We start from the raw sequence: 17,196 nt of genomic DNA, 5'->3' as shown, positions 1-17,196 counted from the left end.
AAACATATTTAACACAGTTTTTGAGAATTCAAATTTGAAACAGTAAACTCGAGTAGAATTTAGTTCAAATTTAGCAAAATTTGCCTAAACTTATCCCGCGGTCGCTCGTCCCTAAACCAAAAAAGGGTAAAACCCTGCTAGATAGAAAACAAAAAGAAAAGAATAAACGTGAGACCAAATGGGCTGGGAAAAAGAAAATTTTTCAATGGGCCCATAGGACGGAAGAATTCTTAATGGGCCGAGGCCTGAGAAGAATCCGCTTCTGGAAGTCTCGAGGCCTCTCTCTCTCTCTCTCTCTCTCTCTCTCTTCTCCCCCGAGTTGCCGTTCAACTTCCACCTCTTCTCTCTCTCTCTCTCCCTCTCCACACGCGCAGCTTTTTGCTTCTGCAATTCTCTCTCCTCCCAAATCGCGAGCTCGTCGGAAGCTAGGGCCTCCCGCTCCGATCAGATCGCCGCGCCGCCGCTGCTCCAGGTATGGATGGATGGTTCCGTTCCTCCACGAGTCCGTACGTGCGAATCCCCCCCCCCCCCCCTCCTGTTGCTGTTAGTGTTGGGGTTTACTCGTGTTCCGCGGCAGTTTTGGATCGCGTTGCTGGTAGGCCTCTCGATCGTGTTAGCTAGTTTAGGTTGCTAGATTTTGAAGCGATCCGAGCCCGAGCAGTGTCCGCGATTGTTAGGGCCTTCTTTTTTCCCATGTGGAATATTACATGGTGAAATGACGCATGATAGTTGATACTCCTACTTGATAGTTGATACTAGCTGGTCGGATGGCAGTAATGCATGGCTAACTAGCAATTTCCGTTGCTTGATTGGTATAAAATTGATGAAGAGGGAACTTCTCTGCTTTTTTGGTAGGAGTATATGGATATGGTGTGCCAGGGAAATTTTTGTAGCTATACTTGCTATAATGGACCATAATGGATAAATGAGATAAATTAGTTGCTGTTTTGTTTCCTTTAATCCCTTTATGTCATTGAGCGTGCCTTTTTTCGGCTGGTCACTATGTTTGATTCTGTAGTTGATTTCTGTTTAAACTTTAGAGTTCAACCAATCTTTCATAAGTGTATTTATTTCACTATATGATGTTAAGTAATAATAGTCCTCTGTATACTTTGCCATGTGTTAAGGGATCACGTTCACATGTGTGTCGTGTGGGCGTGTAGCCTTGTAATAGAACAGATAGATTAGTGCTCAAGCATGCAGGCAAATTCCAAAAATTCAGAATTGTTTGGTGTCAGGTTTTCTTCTATATCCTACTTATTGATAACCTTGCAATGAAAAAAAGCTGCATGCCTACAATGTGCAGGCTAATTCCAAAAGTCACATTGTATGATGTCTGGTTTTCTTATAGATCCTACTTATTGACGACCTAATGATTTCGTCTAATATATCATATAACATAGTTGTTTGTATAATGAATATCTTTTAACTGGGCAGGGTACCTCAAAAATAGAAGATGCAAGGGGGGAGAGGCAGGAGGGATGGTTTCTTCGGTTTTGGGGACCCCTTTCCAGGTTTGGGTAGCTTTGGACAACCAGGGAGCCTAATGTCAAGTTTCTTTGGTGGGGCAAATCCCTTTGATGATCCTTTCTTCACAAACCCTTTCGGTGCTATGATGGGACCTAGCTTGTTACAGCCAAGCATGTTTGGGAGCTTTGGGTCAAGCATGTTTGGGCCTCATGGAAATGTCAATGGACTGAGCAATACTGGAGGCTTCCTTCAGCAAGCTCCTGAACCAAGCAGGCCGAGAGGGCCAATAATCCAGGAGCTATCTTCAGATGATGAGGATGGCGCAGATGTGAATAAAGAAGATGAGAAGAGGAATGATAACCCTAGGAAGCATCCAAGGATGGCCCAAATGCCATATGTGGAGGATCCTGACGAAGATACTGAAGGTTGGTTTATTACTTTATTTTATGCTGCTGGTCGTTTTCTAGTATGGGCTTGTTGCCAACCATGTACTGTTGTTAAAAATCTTTTAGCAGATAATAAAAGGTCTAGGCACGAGCAGTTTGAAAGGGGGTATGCCAGAGCCAGCACATCGCGTCCACAACCTCAGACATTTATGTTTCAGAGCTCAACTGTTACGTATGGCGGTCCAAATGGAGCTTGTTACACGTCTTCAGCCACTAGGAGGACTGGTGGAGATGGAGTAAGTAATCTTAGCAGTTTTGTTTCCTTCACCTATTTATTTGTTCTGTTGGAACTTCCAAAGTTGTAGTGTTTACTGTTTCTTCTATATCTCTAGGTTACATTTGAAGAAAGGAAGGAAGCAGACACGACCACTGGTAAAGCCACTCACAGGATTTTACGTGGAATTGGCAATAAGGTACTTGGTAATTCAGATAAATAACCTGCTTTATTCCTTCCAATTAGATTGGGAGTGTTGTTAAAGTTATTATTCAGCTGTTTTTCCATGAATAAAATTTATTATTCTCGCATTGCAGGGCCATTCATTGACAAGGAAACTGAGTTCTGATGGGAACGTTGACACGATGCAAACTTTGCACAACTTGAATGAAGGTTTTAGCCCCTTCTAATCCTGGAACCTTTACCATCCTCAGCCGAGTTGATCTGACGTTGTTTTCCTTTTATTACAGATGAGCTTGCTCGTTTTGAGGAATCGTGGCAGAGAAATGCAGTGCAAAATCTGTCTGGTTGGGATCCCAGAGTGAACATGCTTAGCACTGGTACATCCTCTTGTTCTCACATGCACAAACAGACATGGACATGCTGCATATGCACTGTGTAATACTGTAGTAGAATATGTAATGTGTGTTTCTGGAAACACTGAATAGAAGTTATGGTTCCTGTCTGTTTTGTGCTAACTTATCTACTACAGACAGCCTGTCTGTTTTGTGCTAACTTATCTACTACTATCGATCAAATTTCTCAAAATGGGAAAGTGTACTTACTAATGGTTGTGGGATAATAGATCAGGTCATCTTCCCCTAAGGCCTTAACCCATATCGGTCATACCTTGGTGCATCCGCTCATCAATAGTCTGAAAGAAACTCTTGAATGTTGTAATTATCAGTCCATCACTGTACCATGGTAGGACGGTTTGTCTAGATACTTCCCCTAATCCTATCTTACTATAAAGTTATAACCCACTAATTTTAAAGCTCAACATGCAAACATGCCACCTCATCATCCACTAGCAATAATTACATGCAAAATTTATGCAAGCTTAATCTATAATTCATTGAATTCTACAAATCAACATCCAATCATCTTCCTTCACATTATTTTTCACAAAATTTTTTAACATGTATATATCCACCATTTTTATAGTCCTTAATATATATATTCATCCATATAATTAAAGTGTGGGATATCATATTTCATCTACAATCTCATACAAAGTATACTAAATGTATTTCTCTCTGAACATAGTTTGACAAATTAGTTTTGTGTGTTGCTAATAACTAATATAATTTTTTTACTTTTAGCTCGATTATTAAAAAAAATTAAAAATTATTTAGGAATTTCCGCAGCAAAGCACGGGGAATCACCTAGTATTACTAGTAATATGCATTAGAAAGGGCAGTTTTTTAATAGAATTTGCTGAGTCAAATTATGGGTTCAGGACCAATAAAGGTTGGACCAATATAAAATTGCAGAGCAACACAATTGCAGGAGAATGGATGTGTCCAGAGATTTTTGAATCAAGGAATGATGGTGATTTTTATCGTGTTTCAATGATCTTGGTTGTGTGTGTCCATAAATCATGCCTTTTATTTTATGTACGTGATTTGAGTCGGAACTTGGCAACTTCTGTTTTGGGCTTGATTTCTAATCAAATCTTGACAAATGAACTTGATTCCTATAGCTCTGTTCTCACAAATTCTTGATCTTTCACAACAATGCAGGAACTGCTCGTTCTGGCATCCGAGATGGGAATCAGATGCTTACGCTTCCAGCACCTGGCCCTGGTCAATCCCGTGGCGCCAGTTCTTCTAGGACGAAGAGGCCCACCCAGAACACATCTTCCCGCCGCACTTAGTTCCCCAGTAGTATATGCAACATACTGTTTCCACCCAAAACAAATGTAACTCGTGCTCACCTTGGCAAATGATCTGTTAGTATAGTACTTTTGTGTCGTTTCTATGCTCAGCTTGCATGCAGAGCTACACGGGAAATGTAAGAAAAGAAAACCTGCACTTTACCCAGGTTGGTCTCTTTGTGACCAAAACTGTCAGTATGTCACTTGCTGGACTAAGCAATGGTACTTGCTCTTAACTCTCTTTGGAGACTTACTACTCTACTAGTAGATCTGTTTTTGTTGCTATCTGAGCTGTTTAGTCTGTTGATCCAATCATGAGATTATAAACATATTAGCGTGTTCATAGAAAAGACTAGGAAGGCATGGTTGCTACAGATTGCATTCTAGCTGCCAAGATGTTAGTGGTACAACACAGTAAAATATGCTTACAACTAGAGATAAAGAGTGTCATGATTTGTCAGACAGGTTCATCTGATTTGTGCTTTGCAGGCAACTCCGGCAACCGGCAGGATTCTCCGGCCGCCGCCATGGTCTGCTGCTGCACCACCAGCGTGGACACCCTGCATCCGAAGTCCGTCGACGTCAGGAGGTCGCCGAGGACGCCGAGCTCCAGGTGCTCGCTCCAGTCCGATATGCCGGCCGTCAGCGGCGACTCCGGGCTCTCCGATCGCCGGCCGACGACCAGCAGGTTGAACGCCGGGCTCGTCTTCCGGATGACGTCCACCATCTCGTCGGAGCCACCGACCATGTTCTCGCTGTAGGCGACGCGGTGGTCGTCGACCCACCGCAGGACGAACTCCTGCAGCTCCGCCTCGTCGCGGCGGTCCTCCTCGCCGTCGCCCTCGCCGCCGCGGCTCTGCCTGTCCGCCGGCAGCATGAACCGGAACACGGTGAGCCCGATCGTCGCGTCCTCGGCCATGGTCGCCGCCAGCGCCAGCGCCTCCCGGTCGTCCGGGCCGCCGAGGAAGTAGAGCGCGACGCGGTGCGGGAACCCGTCGGCCGCGGCGGCGGTGGCGGCGACGGTGGAGAGGCTGCCGCGGTCGACGAGGATGGCGACGGAGCAGGGGGAGTAGTTGAGGATGTTGGTGTTGGCCGCCTGGATCGCGCCGGCGTTGTGCGACGTCGGCTCGACGGACCCGTCGATGGCGAGGCGCTTGTGGAAGGGCACGACGATGAGCATGGCGCGCTTCTCGAGCGCCACGGCGCACACGTCGTCGTGCATGGTGGCGTACGGCGCGATGCACACGTAGGGGACCAGCGACGCCGCGCCCGGCGGCCGCTGCTGCACGAAGAACTGGAACGCGTTCACGACGCGCTCCGAGTCGGTGGTCCCCGACGGCACGCAGTTGCGCTTGCCGTGCTTGAAATGCCGGAGCACGGAGCTGGTCAGGCCGGCGAGCGGCATGAGGTGGAGGAGATAGACGGAGAGCGGCGACATCGGCGTCGGCGACGACGCGTCGAGCAGCGCCAGCATCGGCCCGACGTCGTCCTGCGAGTGGATGCACGCCACCACGCGCAGCTCCTCGCCGAGCTTCTTGTGCTCCACCGTCCGCCGCCGGTACGCCACGTACTTCTCCTCCGGGTGGTACATGTACTTCACCGCCGACGCCGACGCGGCGCCGATCAGCAGCACGTTGATCATGAACGCCGCGTACACCTGCTCGTCGAGCACCTGGGCGTCCTCGAACGCCGACGCGTACACCACCTCCGTGATGCCCTTGAAGTTCATCATGAGCCCCACGACGACGGCGTCGCGGACGGGCATCCGGAAGTAGAGGCACGGCATGATGGAGGCGACGAACTTGGAGACGACGCCGACGACGAGGAACGTCTCGAGGAGGGCGCACGTCGAGGCGTCGGTGATCTTTTTCACGTTCAGCCGCATCCCCCCCTGCGCGAACAGCAGCGGCATCAGCACGCCGGCGACGAGCCGGTCCAGCCGCTCCGCCATGGTCACCCCGAGCGGCGCGCCGCCGGGGAGCATCAGGCCGAGCATGAACGGGCCGTACGTGGCGTGCAGGCCGAGGAGCTCGCCGGTGAAGCTGCAGGTGAGGCAGATGAGCAGCACGGCGATGAGGCGCGCCTCGGTGAGGAGGGCGCCCTCCGGCACGTCGCGGATCAGCCGCAGGATCGCCGGCCGCGCCACGAGCGCCATGAACGCGATGAACGTCGTGAAGGCGATCACGGAGGCGATGCCGATCCGCTGCAGCTTCTCCGAGGGGCTCGCCGCGAGGAGGTAGGAGGTGACGCCGGCGATGGCGAAGGTGTTGGCGAAGTCGCCGATGAGCGCCGCGGACATGGCGAGGCGGCCGAGCTTGGACGACAGCAGGTTGAGGTCGTGCAGCGTGCAGCACACGACGATGAACGCCGAGAGCGACCACCACGAGTTGAGGTTTGTGAGGAGGAACGACGCCGCCCACGCCGCCGGCACCCGCGCCTTGAGCGCGAGGCCGGTGATGTACATGGCGAGGTGCGGCGAGGCGGTGCCGAGCACGGCGATGGCGATCGCCTTATTGCCGGACTTGCGGATCATGCCCAGGTCCGTCTTGACGCCGATGACGAAGATATGGAGCGTGAAGGCGTAGCCGCCGATCGTGTTGATGAGCACCCACCCCTCCGGCGTCGCGAACAGCTCGCCGACGCGCGGCGCGATGTGGCCGAGGAACGACGGGCCAAGAAGCGTGCCGGCCTACACATTGAAAAAGAAATCAACCAATCAAAAACGCCGGCGAGCTTTGCCGGAGACGGAGAAGAAGACGACGCTGCGCGAACGTACGAGGATCTGGGAGATGACGAGGGGGACGTTGGCGCGGCGGAGGAGGGCGTTGATGGCGCGGGAGAGGGCGAAGACGGTGCAGACGTGGTAGAGGAAGAGGGGGAAGTAGAACTTGAGGGGGTCGTCGCCGGCGAAGACGCCGGAGGAGGTGGCGCCGGAGTCGTGGTCGAAGCAGAAGAGGCTCTTGTTGACATTGACCGCCACCTCCTGCAGGTGCACCCTGGCGGCCGGCGGCGCCAGCGACATGGGTGGCCGGAGGAGCTAGCGAACTCGGGGAGTCCGGTGGAGTGGCCGCGCGCGATCCGAAGGAGACGGGGAAAAATTTCCCATTGGCCACGCGATCCGTGCATGATGGCGCGCGCCGCGTTGCACGTTTTGGCGGGAAACGTGGAGCACCAGCCACTCAATCAAGGGCTAACAATTTGCCATTGAAATTTAAATCAAAATTTGATGTGGCGTCATGGGTTCAATTCAGAACATGTGGAAATTCCCAGTTCATCAACTACTGAACGCTCTCCGTCCAATCGAAATTCCCAAAATTTTGGGTTTATATATACGTGGGTTTGGGTAGGATGTGTGTTTACACCTAAATTTGGCACCTAGGAATAGAATAGGGAAAATTGCCAAAGTTTGGAGTTCTGCCGGTTTTCCTTTGGGTAGGCCGGTTTGACCGCCGCCAGTAGACCGGTCAGACTGGTGGCCGGTCTTATCGGCAGAGTCCGAGTTCGAATCCGTTTCGTCGGGTCTCGAGGTTTCCTTACTCGAGAAGGCATGTTTTGGGTTTCCTTTGGATTCTATCCTGAGTTGGATGTGGAGGAGAGCCTGTAGAGGGCAAGACCAACCCCTATATAAGGAAAAGGCCGGTTCAATTGTAAACACACAATCAACTATCAATCAATCGAATCGTTCTTTTACTTCTAGTTATAGTTTAGTCTTTCCATCTTTATCGATTTGCATTGTAAATCATCCGCTGTCGCTGCGAGAGTGCGACACCTCTTTGTAGATTTGTCCTAAAAACCTTCTATTTTGCTCACTAGACAGGTAGTTATCCATAGTTTCATCTAAATCGGCTTTGCTAGCCAGTTTAGTTTATCAAAACCCATCTTGATTTAGCTTTTGCTAGATTGAGGTGGTTGGCGACTTTAAGATCACCGCAAAACGTTAGGTGCTACGATCGTGCTCGTTGACTTGTCACAAAAAGTTGCTAACAATGTGTTTCCAGCTAAATAAGTTCCTACTTTTCTTCCCCTGAATTTGTCAATAATGTGTTCAAAATCCAAAAGTTTTCACCAAAATTTCGAGGGGATTTAAGGTGTGTTTAGTTCACGCTAAAATTGAAAGTTTGGTTGAAATTGGAACGATGTGACGGAAAAGTTAAAAGTTTATATGTGTAGAAAAGTTTTGATGTGATGGAAAAGTTGAAAGTTTGAAGAAAAAGTTTAAAACTAAACTGGGCTTAATGTTTTTTACATTCCGAAATACTAGTGGACTCTGTACTCTGAATCTGAACATGCATGTTCGTCAGAGTTTAATGCCAGAGCTGAAGCGCCTCCTCTGACCTCTCGATTCTCTCATCATCAAACACACTACCCTCTACCCCTGCAGCGGCAGTGTGGCACAGTAGATCGTCAACCTGCAAGAAGAGTAATCAAATCCCTGGGCCACTGGCTTCAATGCCTCGTCACGGTGGCATTCAAATCATGGCCAAAATCAACATCCTACATGCACGCCGCATGAGCGCATTCAAAACCAATTCAAACCAAGCACATTGCCCTGATTTACCGGCACACTGCAAAAAAGAAAAAAAAAAACAAAGATCCCGGCTTCCTCTCGTCGCCCTCGTCAGCACGCACAATTGGCTCTCAAGTTTCATCAAACGAAGATCGAACTAACCGCCAGATTCAAAGTTACTCCATCAAAATGAGTACATTACCTGTAGCTTTATTATTTGGGAAAGTACGTCCATTCGTTTTTGAGTATCACTAAAAAATCTTAAAAAGATAGATCAATACGTACTACTACATCCGTCCCAAAATAAGTGCAGTCATAAAAATCCGTATCTAACGTTTGACCATCCGTCTTATTTAAAAAATTTATGAAAAAACTAAAAAAATTAGTCACATATAAAGTACTATTCATGTTTTATCATCTAATAACAATAAAAATAGTAATCATAAAAATATTTCAAATAAGACGAACGGTCAAACGTTGGACATGAATAGTGCAAAACTGCACTTATTTTGGGACGAAGGGAGTATATCATTTCACAAATATATAAGTTAAAGAAATAAAGGGTGTAGTTATATTTATGGTGCCATATTTTTCATTAAAAAATAGTCGGCATGTATTTACATTGTAAGTCCCTAAATTACATATGTAATTTTAGTATATTTACAATGTAAGTCTCAAAATTACATATGTAAGTACTAAAATTACATATGTAAATTCAAAAATTACATACTAATTACATATGTAAGTGGGGTGTAAATGAGGTGTAACTACTGTGTAAGTGGCTGAAAAAAAATCGACCATAGCATATGGCGTCATATTTCTAGCAACTCCGAAAATAAAATTATGAGTCAATAGTATTAATTGTATAGTTTAAATTTGAACTTGTATGTTTGTGTTTGGAAAAAGAAAACATATATGGAAAATTTTATTGTAGTGTAATCATGCAGTAACTTCTTCAATTCTGGCAAATGTAACAATGGCTAACTTGCAAACGATCGAGTTCCTGAGAAAGGAACCGAAGGTGGAGCTTGGAAGAACGACAATGGCAGCTAGCTAGCTCCTACAACACCTAGGCACCTAGCTAATAATACAAGGTGAACCTACAGTGACAATGGCAGCTTGACGCTGTCACTACTGGGTGGCGCCAAGCTGCTGCAGAACGGCGGCCATGGCGGGGCGCTGCGCCGGCGACTCGCTGGTGCAGAGCAGCGCGATGCCGGCGAGCTTGGCGGCCTCGGGCCTGGAGAACCGGCCGCCGAGGCGCGGGTCGACGAGGTCGTCCAGCTTGCCGGAGTACTCCGCGCCGCCACCGCCGCCGAGGAGGCGGAGCTCCGACGACACCGCCTTCCTCCCCGTCAGCACCTGGAACACCACCACCCCGAAGGCGTAGACGTCGCTCCGGTCGGTGAACCGCCCCGTCGTCGTGTACTCCGGCGCCAGGTAGCCCATGGCGGCGCTGTCCTTGAGCGTCGAGAACACCACGTCGTCGGCGAGCAGCTTGTGCTCGCCGGCGCCGGAGAGGTGGGGGACGAAGAGGTGGTCCATCAGGATCTTGTCCGCGCAGATGTTCTGGTGCACCAGCGCCGCCTTGTTCGCCTTGCTGCTGTGCAGATACTCGATTCCTGAACAAATTCGCCATTTCAAATTTAAATCAGTCAATCTCAACGCCGAACAAACGAAACAAAAACTTCAAATTTGTAGTTCAAACAGAAAAGAGAAACTCTTACTAGCGTTCAGAACAATGTACATTCCGTCAAACATTTAAAATTCTGACTATAACTAAATTCTCAATTGCTTAGATTAAAAACAAAAATAACATCTTATTTTCTTAGTTCAAAAGCAAAAAATATAAATAAGATCCGTTAAACCGTTAAAATTTGGTCATCAATTTCATATTAAAATAAATTTATACCAAATTTTAACGGTTTAACCGGATCTTAGTTATACTTTTTTTTTAATATGAGAATGATGACCAAATTTTAACATTTCAATCGGATCTTGTCTACAAATTCTAAAAATATAAAATTCGTGATTAAATCTCAACAATTTAACCAAATTTTTTCCTAAACGTTAAATATTTCAGACCAAACGGAGCACGGTGAAGTACAGTGTACCTTTGGCGATGCCTTTGATGATGGAGACACGCGTGGCCCAGTCGAGCACGACGTCGCCGTCCTTGACGTCGAGGTAGCGGGAGAGGGAGCCATTGGCCATGAACTCGTAGACGAGGAAGCACTCGCCTCGGGCGCGGGAGCGGCAGAACCCGCGGAGCGCGACGAGGTTGTCATGGCGGAGCGACGTGATCGCCCGGAGCCCCCGGAGGAAGTCGGCCTCCTCCGCCTTGCAGCTGCTCTTGCCGATGCTCTTCACGGCGACCGCCGCGCCGTCGCGCATGGCCCCCCTGTACGTCGCCGCGAAGCCGCTCCTCCCGAGCAGGTTCGCGCCGGCGAAGTACTGCGTCGCGCACTCCACCTCCTCCATGTTGTACCTGACGCTCGGCGACCATTCCGGCGATAGCCGGAGCCCCTGCTGCGACCCCTCCGACGAGGTGTCCCAGCCGCTCGAGTACTCCACGTTGATCAACGACGACGACGCATTGCTACTACTAGCTCGTCCTTCCAAGCTCTCCACCGTGCCGCCGCCGCCGACCTTCTGCTTCTGCCGGCGCCGCCACGAGATCACCGATATCCCGCACGCCGCCGCTCCGCCGATGATGATGATTGTTCCGGCAAGAATAGCCCCTGAAGAGAGCGTCGTCGACGACGACGATGACCTTGAGCAGCCGCCATTGTCGCAGTCTCTGTTCACATTCATAGTCTGTGGAGCTTGCAGTGGCTTGACATTGGTTGATTCAGGTTTACGAGCCATTTTACTGCCTTCTTCATTATCGTCTTCATCGCCGTTTGCGCATGGTTTCAGAGAATCAAAGTGAGCTCCACAGAGCTCTGAATTGTTATCGAAGTGAAACCCCTCGTTCAGTTTCTTCAGGCCTACAATAATCAATGGATTCTACTCAGATGAAACACAAAACTAACTAATTACAATTACTGATGACACCATGGTTAAACTCTTCATTTTCTATTAAAACTGTTTTTGTTTAATGATTAATGATAATTACCAGAAGGAACACTTCCTGAAAGGGTGTTATTCCTGAGGTCCAATGTGGCAAGCTTGGGGATTGCGGCGAGCTTGGAAGGGATCGATCCGAAGAGGCGATTTGAGCTCAAATCCAGCCGTGCGAGCTCCGGCAAGTCCCCGAGAGATGCCGGGATCGCGCCGGTGAGCTGGTTGGACTGGAGGGCAAGCACAGTGAGCTTCTTGAGCTGGCCCAGCTGAGTAGGGATGCTCCCTGAGAGCTGGTTGTACCCGAGCTGCAGTACTGCACAGTGAAACACAAAAACTCTTCAGTCATTTGCCGAACAGTTAATGATGATAATTAACTCTTGGTAGGTGTGTCATGTGCCAAATGTGTCATACTAGTATCTCTGATTGGCAATCAAGCTATTAGCAGGCTAATTAATCCTGGATTAATTGAACAGACAGAGTAGTAGTACTGGCATCATGAGCACTGGAGCAGGTGGATAGCTGTTGCAACAGTTCAAAGTTCAGAACACTGATAAAATTTCTTGAGCAGAATCTGGACTTGTTTTTGTGTCAGTGTAGAGAGTGAAACGGAAGATGAAAACTGCCAAAAGGCAGAGAATAAAGATCGGATTTCGTGATACACACATCAAGTAGCCGTACTACGAAGGAATGCAAATACGCCAATTTGTACTGAGCAAAGCTCAAACTTTTTGTCATTTCACATGTCTTGGGTTGTACTCCATTCGTCTTATAAAAAACCAATCTAATACTGAATGTGACATATTCTAATACAACGAATTTAGACATACATCTGTCCAGATTCATCGTACAAGAATATGTCACCTCCAGTCCTAGGGCTTGTTCACTTTAGTACCATTTTCAACCTTACCTTTTTTTTTAGCAAAGTTACCAAAAAAGCGGCTACATTTAATTTGTTGGCAATTTTTAGTAAGTACATATGAAATCTTGCCAAAATTTATCAACCTTGCTAAAATTTTGGTAAGATATTTTGGCAATCTTACCAAAATCAAAACTTGGTAAAGTTAAAAATGATAGCAAAGTAAACAAGCCTCTAGATTCAATTTTTTTTTTTGATGGAGTAGTACTATGATTGTATGGGCAGCGGGGCAGGTAATCATCGGCACTCAGACAAAAGAAGAGCATATGATTTGGTACTAGCATTTGGGGAACACAATAATGTACCCCGATAATAGTAGTACAGTATGTTTTATCTATGTCAACTCAAAGCTCCGAGCCAAACAAAGAACAGAAACTTGTCAAGTCTAAGGGGGTGTTTGGGACTTTAGCCCCTCTCTCAAGTACTATCTACTACTAGTAGGTACCAAAATGTACGAAAAATTCCATCAAATTCAGGAACAGAATTGCATATACTGTACACAATACATTAAACTCCTAGCAGTTTCAGATTTTACAAACTATTCACACCGTCTCATATTATAAATCGCCTTGAATTTTGTTCCTAGTTAAAATTCTTATTATAGTTTAACCACATTTACAGAAAAACATAAACATGGTAGTATTTTCAACACAAAAGATACATATTATAAAAATATATTTAATGTTAAATTTAATGAAACACCAAATAACTAGAACTAATTATGCAGAGCACAAACAACGCAATGTACTCCAAATTCCATCAAATTCAGGAACAGAGTTGCATATACACAAATCATTAAACTCTAAACATTTTCAAAATTCCCAAACTACAAACACTAGAGAACTCGAACTAATCATGCAGAGAAGAAACAACAAAATAAAAACTACCAGTAGTACTAATTTCTGCCCAAATCGCAGCTGGAATGCAATCCAATAACTGATCAGTCAGTGAGTCACCTTGGAGAGCAGGGAGGCGGCCGAGCTCGACGGGAATGGTGCCGGAGAGGTTGTTGACGCCGAGGTAGAGCTCGGCGAGCATGGGGAGGTCGCCGAGCTGGCGAGGGATAGCCCCGGCGAGCTCGTTGTAGTGCAGGTACAGCCCGGTGAGCCCCGGCAGCATGGCCACCGCCGGCGAGATGGTGCCGGCGAGCCCCTTCCCCTGCAGCGACACCGCCGCCACCCTGCCGCGCGCGTCGCAGGAGACGCCCTCGAAGTAGTCGCCGCGGCCGCACGGGTCGCCGCCGCGCGCCCACGACGGCAGCAGGCGGCCCGACGGGTCCAGCGCCACCTTCAGCTCCATCAGCGCGTCCACCTCCGCCGCCGACGCGGAGGACGGCGCGGCGGCGGAGACGTCCGCGAGGGAGGAGTGGAGGAGAGGGAAGAGGAGGAGGAGGAGGAGGAGGAGGAGGAGCAGGGCGTTCTTGGTGGTGGTGGACGCCATGGGATGTGGAAGCGACAAGCTCGGAGGCTGGAGGCGTGTGGAGAGCGGAGGAGTGAGAATTCGGAGGTTTATAGGGGGTTTACGGTAAAAAAAAGTGATCGTGGTAACTGGTAAAAAGAGGAAAAATGGAAATATCGGATGGATGGTAAAAGGTGAAAAAAAGGAGGGGTTTTATTGGGATTGTTGCATGTATGTACAGTACATGAACGTGTGCATGTCTATCTTGTCTGAGATGTATTGTACGTTTGAGTTTGATAAAAGTTTAGAGTATAAAAATACGGATCAGATACTGTATCCTCGTCAAGTATACGGTTTTGAAAAAGTGGGAATAATTTTGATCCAGTGTCTGCATTGACCAGCTTCTACATACTGCAGTCAGTGTACGTGTACGTACGTGTGTTGAGAAATCAGAATGATGGCAGTAACTAACTGCTCCAGTAGTTTAAGCTCGACTGTTTAGAGTGAAATCAAATTAGTACAAATTGTTCAAAAATCCAATCGGCACATGCATGATTGGAGCAGGTGGCCAAGGGCCGTACGGCGATCGATCACGGGCTAATTATCTAAACGCAAATTGAGCAAAAAACATTCTGGCTGGCGATGATCGATCCAAAATCCAAATGAAAATGCGATCTGCATTCACGTCCAGTCGATGGGGTTGGTTGGTTTAGGTCGGTCGGATTTGTTTCAGATCGAGGAGAAACTGTAGCAGAGAATTCAAATTTTGAATCGGGGAGCGTCCAAAATTATTGTATTTAATATTTTTCGTGGGAGAGGCGGGGCATCGAGCCGAGAGCGCGTGGTTGGCGCGCACGCGGCGAGATGGGAACTGCAACGCCTCGTGCCCCGCCACCACTCCACGTGGCGCGGGCCTGCTGCTGGGCCCCCGGGAGTTAAGATAAGCGGCCCAGTGGGTTGGAGATCGAATCCCTTCCCTTCAGCTAGCTTTGAATTTGGAGCCCATGGAGAGGCAGAGTTTGAACTGAACTAAGGGTTGATTTGGTTTGTGGCCTAAATAAACCTTATCAAATTTTGTTAGTGCCAAATTTCAGTAAGTTTTGGCATGACTAATTTTAGTAAGGCAAAATTGTATTTGGATTGAAGCCAAAATAGTCTAAGTTCACTATTGAAATGGCCTATTTTCTTAGGCATACCAAAATTTGGCTTCAAACCAAATAGACACCAAACACTATTGAAATTGCCAAATATTGGTAAGCCTAATTTAGGCCTCAAACCAAACCAGCCCTAAAAGTTGGTGCTCGATAATTTGGAAGGAACAATTCATTTAATGTGGTGTCATTTTAAACCATACTTGCTCTGTTCCATATGAATTTTAGCCCCTCTATTCCTTCCTTAGATTCACTAGTATTCATATGAATTATCGCACATATATAAAGCACTTGCACATAAATCCATACATGAATCTATTTAAAACCCAAAATATGCTATTACGTGAAAAAGAGAAAGTACCATTGTTGAGTAAAACTAACAAATAAGTGAATTCATTTAGTTTATTATCAGACGTTGGTAATGCCTGAGAATTTTTGGTAACATTGCATTGGTTTATTCTACCAAAACTTGGCAATAGCTGTCAACCCATCTAAATTCTGGTGTTGCTAAATTTTGAGAAAAAACAAGCCCCCTCTTGTCTTTGCGTATAGCTTGTTCCAGACATGTCTGAAGTAAGTTCGGCACTACAGGGAAGCAGTGAAGGAAGAGAACACTGTCGGAGCTGAAATTTTCTGTCTTCCACTGATCCAACACTGTCCTGGTTGGTGGATCATGCAAACTGGTATGAGCAACGGACAAAGGAAACAACGAATTCGTCAGGTCGTCGTTCACACAACACGGCACAGTTGTAACTCGTACTGGAGCAGCAGTAACACTCATTATTCCTGTAACTAAATGCATCATGTTGTATGCCATGTCTTCAAACGCGACGGTGAGTCAAAAAACGCCATTAATTTACTGATCAATGGGCCCCATGCTGCTCTGTGACTGTGCAGATCCAAAAGGTTAAAGTAAAAAGGGAAAAGCTTCCATATGTCAGTCACACGAAAACGAAGGTGATTACAGATTACTCTCATCTGGTTTTGCACTTTTGCAAGCCTTGCAGGTCGAATTGCTATGGCCCATGGAGGATATACAGAGTGCACGTACGCCTCCTGACCTGCATATGCTGAATTGCTGATGCAGTACAAGTGTACAACTGAAAAGAAACTAATCCAATTAGACTCCCTCAAATATGTTGTTGGATTTGGTTCCACCATTGTTCCAACATGATTTATATCCCTCGACCGTATAACCGGGTATAACATATCTTTCAACTATATTAAAAATGTATGAAACGACTCCCTCACCGTATAATCGGGTATAACATATCTTTCAACTATATTAAAAATGTATGAAACGACTCCCTCAGCGGTTTTTCAGTTGAAAGATACTAATCATGTCAGAATAAGTCTACTTTTACTCCCTGAAAAGTGACCCGAATCTAATCCGTGACCCTCGATCGCAAAACCAGATATCTTGACCTCTAAATTGTTAAACCGGTGCAATTTGACTCCCTCGGCAGTTTTGGAGGACGGTTTCGCTGACGTGGCACCTACGTGGCGGTGTTGACTTGGTCTTTGTCACACGTGGCGTTGACGTGGCGCTTATATGGCATTAGAATTAAAAAGTATATATGTGGGGCCCACTTGTCATCCTCTCCTCCCTCACCTTCCTTCTCCTCTCTATATTCTCTCTTATGTAGCTAGGCGATGACGGCAGGCAGCGCTGCTGCAGGAAGTGGAGGAGAGGTCAGCGGCGGGCGGCAGCAGGGCACCACTTGGCGGCAAGCGGGCAGCAGCAAGGGCGCTCCTCGGCGGAGGGGCTCGAGGGAGGTCCCTACTTCGTCCTCGGCTATGCCGACGACGCTGGCAAATGGCCCCTTCTTTGTCGCCGGAGAGGAGACAAGGGTTGATTGTAAAAAGGTTATTTTCTTCCTGGTGGTGGTTTTGTGTTTCTTAAGGGAATGGCGTGCCACCGGCGCTGGAGACGGTGATGGTGAATTGGCGTGTTGCCGGCGCTAGAGAGGGGGCTAGGGGAATGGGGAACGGTATGTCGCCGCTACTGGAGATTGGGCTGGAGGATTGGCGGAGGAGCTCGAAGTGACCTAAGCGGATGGACAGCGGCGTCGCCAAGGACCTGCAGGTTGGAGACGCAGGAGCCGTCGTTGAGCTCGAGGAAGGCGAAGGAGCCCTTCTCCTGCTCTCGCCC

General features: G+C 47.5%; 3 protein-coding genes across 4 annotated transcripts; 1 reads left to right on the top strand and 2 right to left on the bottom strand.

Annotated features, from left to right (window-relative positions):
- The first annotated feature begins 305 nt into the window (after positions 1-305).
- Positions 306-4,246, top strand: LOC127783282 (uncharacterized). 2 transcript variants are annotated; one of them, XM_052310523.1, is made up of 7 exons: positions 306-472; positions 1,438-1,895; positions 1,983-2,152; positions 2,249-2,329; positions 2,448-2,523; positions 2,601-2,690; positions 3,873-4,246. In XM_052310523.1, the coding sequence occupies exons 2-7, from the start codon at positions 1,457-1,459 to the stop codon at positions 4,004-4,006; spliced, it is 990 nt and encodes a 329-aa protein (XP_052166483.1). In that variant the 5' UTR covers positions 306-472; positions 1,438-1,456; the 3' UTR covers positions 4,007-4,246. The 2 variants fall into 2 exon arrangements, with proteins under 2 accessions (XP_052166483.1, XP_052166484.1); XM_052310524.1 differs by having other exon boundaries at positions 307-472; positions 1,986-2,152.
- LOC127783281 (cation/H(+) antiporter 15-like) lies at positions 4,068-7,065 on the bottom strand. Its single transcript, XM_052310522.1, has 2 exons — positions 6,783-7,065; positions 4,068-6,695 (listed from the first exon to the last, which is right to left on the bottom strand). The coding sequence occupies exons 1-2, from the start codon at positions 7,026-7,028 to the stop codon at positions 4,464-4,466; spliced, it is 2,478 nt and encodes an 825-aa protein (XP_052166482.1). The 5' UTR covers positions 7,029-7,065; the 3' UTR covers positions 4,068-4,463.
- A 2,352-nt stretch (positions 7,066-9,417) lies between these two features.
- LOC127781498 (LRR receptor kinase BAK1-like) lies at positions 9,418-13,959 on the bottom strand. Its single transcript, XM_052308458.1, has 4 exons — positions 13,452-13,959; positions 11,632-11,892; positions 10,628-11,503; positions 9,418-10,135 (listed from the first exon to the last, which is right to left on the bottom strand). The coding sequence occupies exons 1-4, from the start codon at positions 13,933-13,935 to the stop codon at positions 9,645-9,647; spliced, it is 2,112 nt and encodes a 703-aa protein (XP_052164418.1). The 5' UTR covers positions 13,936-13,959; the 3' UTR covers positions 9,418-9,644.
- Positions 13,960-17,196: the final 3,237 nt, after the last annotated feature.

Source organism: Oryza glaberrima, chromosome 8 (assembly GCF_000147395.1).
Source record: "Oryza glaberrima chromosome 8, OglaRS2, whole genome shotgun sequence".
NCBI classification, from domain to species: Eukaryota; Viridiplantae; Streptophyta; class Magnoliopsida; order Poales; family Poaceae; genus Oryza; species Oryza glaberrima.
This window is presented reverse-complemented; position numbering and strand designations above follow the sequence as displayed.